Here is a 4,924-nt window from a genome sequence, read left to right on the forward strand (position 1 = left end):
TTTTTTTTTTTTTTTTTTTTTTTTTATTTAATTGAAGGGCTTTATCGCTCAGCGATAACATCGCCCTATAACAAACAAATCACAAAAATCTACACACAAACAATAAAATAAAACAATTTTACATTCTTCTTAAGCCTTCTTCAGCGATTTTGACCAGCATCCGGGCTTCCTCCGATAACGGGAAAGCGAGGATGCTGTTCACGACCCCGACATTACATGTATTGCATCTGAACAACCTTCTTCTAAGGTCTTGGTTCCGCACACATTCCATCATAACATACAACACATCCTCAATGCTTCCACACTCGTTGCAGTTTGGTGAATTGACTATTTTCATCAAGAATGCGAAACTATTTGATGCAATGTGTCCAGAACGAAGTCTTAATATAGTTTTAAGAACATTCCTACTAAGCGGCACATTATCAATCCAAGGTTGATCGCTAACTTGTGGTTGGATAGTTTTGTACCAAATTCCCTTCGCACGGGACCTCTCATCAAAATACTCCTGCCAATCTTCCCTACACTTTAATTTAACAAAACTGAAATAATCTGAATAAAGAGGCGAAATATCTGAAGAAATCCCCTCGTATGCTGCCTCTTTGGCAAGACGATCAACCTCATCGTTTCCACTTAGATGGATATGAGAGGGAATCCACTGTAGTACCACACTCTTATTTTGGGATATTAGACGGAAGATTGATTCCAAAATCTGGTAGGCTATCGGTATACCTTTCCCCTGAGAGGTACAACGAGCCAAATGTTGCAAGGAGCTTTTTGAATCCGTCAAAATAACAAATTTCTGGAAAGCAATAGACCCAATATATGATAATGCTTCCGCTATTGCAATCAATTCAATGTGCATTATGGAAATTTTTGAATCAATCTTAATCCTAGTACAACATCCCACTAAAGGGTCTAGAAAGGCTGCACCACCCCCAATGCTATCTTTAGAGCCATCGGTATACAGTTTATAATAATTTTTGTATTCATCATCAATAAAACGGGTACAAATAGAATTCAGGTCGTGGCTACTAAACATCCGCTTTGGGTAGTCTATGGAGGGAATCGAAGTAGAAATTATGTTGTGAAGGTATATGCTGCTAACCCAGGTTTTCAAAGCAAACATCTCCGGTAAAGTGGTACTGTGCATAGGCAATGAATTCAAATATGCATGCGTATAAACAAGCTGAGGAAGTCTTTTACCTCTCCAATACCTGGCATTACTATGAGTTGTTAACTCTCTAATGACCTCCACGTCCTTGCTGTTGAGGATGGAATTACATTTGAGCCAGAATTTTCCTGCTAGGTATTTCCGCCGAATTTGGAGTGGTGGAAGACTTAACTCACATTCCATAACGTGGATAGGGGTGCTGCGAATATATCCACCTATCACGCGCAAAGCTTGATTTTGAATTCTATCAAGTTTAATTAGATTGGATTTAGAACTATTGTCATATAAAAAACTCGCATAATCCAATCTACTTCTTATCAAGGAAATATATAAGCGTCTCAAATGTCTTTGATGGAGTCCCCACCCAGTACCAGCCAATACTTTAAGCAGATTGATTAACTTACATACCTTTTTAATAGTTTCCTCTATATGTTTACTCCATCTTAAACGACTATCCAACCACAAGCCTAAGTATTTAAATTCATGTACAATTGATAAGGATTGACCGTCGACATCAAAATCTAAATTACCCCTAAATCCCCCCTTTTTAAAAACACAAACTTTAGTCTTGGCCGAAGATATTGAAAGTCCCAATTTAGTTAACATACAATTTAGTTCTTGATATGCAAATTTTAATGTACTTACTGCAATACTTAAACTTTTATTCGATATATATAAAACTATATCATCAGCATATTGAGAAATGTAAACATTTTGAATATTTTTACATATATTAACTGTTGCCACATTAAATAAAAGGGGTGATAAAGGATCACCTTGGGCTAAGCCGCGGCAAGTAGATCTCGCAATATCACAACCGTCAACACCAATATTTAACCGCCTTTCCTTCAAGTATACCCATAAATAACAACATATTCTTGCTCCGACGCCTAATGAATCTAAAATGTTTAATAAACTTGTGACATCTACATTATTATAGGCATTATCTATGTCTATAAAGCAAGCTGCAGTAACAATATTTTTAGAAAAACCAATTTGGATTTGAGATACTAACCGAGTGAGACTGCTCAAGCACGTCTGCCCCCTACGAAAGCCTACCATATTTTGCGGCAGCAATGACTCGTGTTCTAAATACCACTCCAACCGTTTCTTTAAAATAGTATGAAAAATTTTACAAACACAAGATAAAAGAGAGATAGGTCTCAAGGACATGGTAGTATTCGAATCTCTATTAGGTTTGGGTATGGGAATAATCTTGACCTGACGCCATTGTAATGGAATGACACCGTCGGTAAAAATCAAATTATACAATTTTATCAAAAGGATCTTTCCAGAATCAGGTAGATTTTTAATCATAGAAAAACTTATATCGTCGCATCCAGGAGAAGTGTCTGAACTTTTGATTGAATTTTCTAACTCCTGTAGTGTGATATCAGATTCTAAATTACTGTTTACGGAATAAAACCTCGGTTGGGGGGGTAACGCGTAATCGGGTGTTAAGCAATTGAGTAAATCCATAACCTTCTTTTTATCCGGATAGTTGTTGTCAAAATTCGAAGCATGACCTTTGATCCAACGCATTTGCTGCCACATATTTGAAGATGAAGTTGTTTCATCAACCGATGAACAAAACTTCTGCCACGCTTCACTTTTGGCCACCCTTATAAGCCTTTGAGCGTTACGAATCTTTTCATGTAATACATCTAAATTTTCTGCACTGGGATTACGCCTAAGATTGGCCAAAGCTAAGCGGCGTTCAGCTACTGCTTTAGACAAGGTAGGATGCCAATAATGTTTAGGAATAAACTTATTACAAGGATAATCTGGAAATTTAATGTAAGGAATAAATCTTTCGGCTGCAGATTTTAACGTAAATTCAAAAAAATTATATAACTCTTGTATATTTTCCGGACAATTATAATTATTAAAAGCTTTTTCTATAAATAAAGCATACGACTTCCAGTTACCATTTTTAAAGTTACGTTTTTTCCGCAATAGCTGGCTAGCAACTATTCGTATAGGAGAAGTTAGCTTAATAATGAGGTGATCGCTGCCAAGAGACTCCTTACTTACTTTCCAGGAAAAATAAGTAGCTAAATCGGAAGAAACAAATGAGACATCTGGCGATGACTGCTGCAACAATCCATTTACATACCGTACTCTTGTTGCCTCTCCATTATTTAAACAGGCAAAATTATGCTCTAACATAGAATCAAAAATAAGCGTACCTCTACGATCAATTTTGTTGGACCAAGAAGAATGATGCGCGTTAAAATCTCCTAAAATTAGAGATTTACTATTTGTTAGAGAAAAAACATAATCCCAGTCGTTTTGTGTTGTTAATACACCAGCAGGACAATACACCGATATGACATTCTCAATATGTTGACAATTTACAATCTTTATATGTAATAATTCAATTCCTGAATTTGAACAACGTGAATTACACTTAAAACTTTTAATAGACTTATGTGAAAGAATAGCCACACCGCCATATGCGTCTACTCTGTCCAGTCTGTGAATAACGTAATTACTAATTTTAAACATTGAATCGGGCACTAACCAAGTTTCGCTTAAGGCAGCTATATGAATTTTTTCTTGTATTAAAAAAGATTCTAACGATATAGCTTTAGGCCTCACACTTTGACAATTCCATTGCATGATGGCTATATTAACATTAATGGTGTGACTATCCATCATCACAAAATGACTTAAACGTGGACTTTGCCGAAATCCCACTCATCACTTTATGCAACACCCATTCAGTATACATTATAACAGCCCGTTGCATCTTGATCTCTATAGAATCCTTACATATAACAATTTTATACAAATTAGTAAGTAACCGAATAAAACCTAAGTCTTTCTTACTGTTCTCACGTGATTCCCTGACATTTTCCTGATCTCTCTCTTGTTCTTCATTTTTATCTGATTCCTCACTCCAATTCATCTCCACCTGCGTTGGTTCCGGAGCCGTAAAAGGAGAAGGCGGACGATACTGCTTTTTCTTTAATAAGCTTCTTTTTTTCGGTTTAGTAAATAAATGAGACATGAGTTCTTTTGGACTATGTGCTTCTTCTTCTACTGGTGGATCCTTTTCTGTTTGGGTGGGGAGACAGGGAAATTCATCTAAATGGATCTGTTGTTGTTCGGGATCTGTATTATTTCCAGCAACAGGTGAGGGTGGGACGTATATTGAAAGTGCTTTCCTGAATGTGCAATTAAACTCCGACATCAGCTCCCGGATTCTCCTCTCTTTCTGAAAGACTGGGCATACCTTCTGCAAAGCCATATGATTACCGGTACAGTTCACACATCTAAAAACGGTGGCCTCACAATTTTCATGGTTACGAGAACACTTCGGACAAATCACCCTAGTCGACGAGCATTGAAACCGGCTATGACCGTATTTCCAGCAACGAGAACATTGTGTCACGGGGAAAATATAGGGGTCCACTTTAACGCCTAGGCCATAAAGGAAAACATGAGTTGGTATAGTATTTCCTTTGAAACCCAGCCGAAGTGCTTCGCATCTAACCCATTGGGCTGTCCCTTCGGAATTTCTTTTATTCAGTCTTTTAATTGAAACTATCTCAAGTTCACATCTCAGATTATTCAAAATATCTTCATCACTAACATCTAAGTCGATATCTCGAATAACCCCGTAAGATATACCCACCTCTGAAGTCATATAGCATCTCCACTCCATATCCTTAAATGTCTTGCATTCAATCAAAGTTTGAGCATTAATAATTTCATTAAACGTTATCAACATTTTATAATTATGCATAT

General features: G+C 36.8%; 1 protein-coding gene across 1 annotated transcript; it reads right to left on the reverse strand.

Annotated features, from left to right (window-relative positions):
- Positions 1 to 4,922, reverse strand: LOC119837259. The gene has a single exon (XM_038362776.1). It carries the CDS (start codon positions 4,920 to 4,922, stop codon positions 3,822 to 3,824), a length of 1,101 nt encoding a protein of 366 aa, XP_038218704.1. The 3' UTR covers positions 1 to 3,821.
- Positions 4,923 to 4,924: the final 2 nt, after the last annotated feature.

This window comes from Zerene cesonia, chromosome 27 (assembly GCF_012273895.1).
Source record: "Zerene cesonia ecotype Mississippi chromosome 27, Zerene_cesonia_1.1, whole genome shotgun sequence".
Taxonomy (NCBI): domain Eukaryota; kingdom Metazoa; phylum Arthropoda; class Insecta; order Lepidoptera; family Pieridae; genus Zerene; species Zerene cesonia.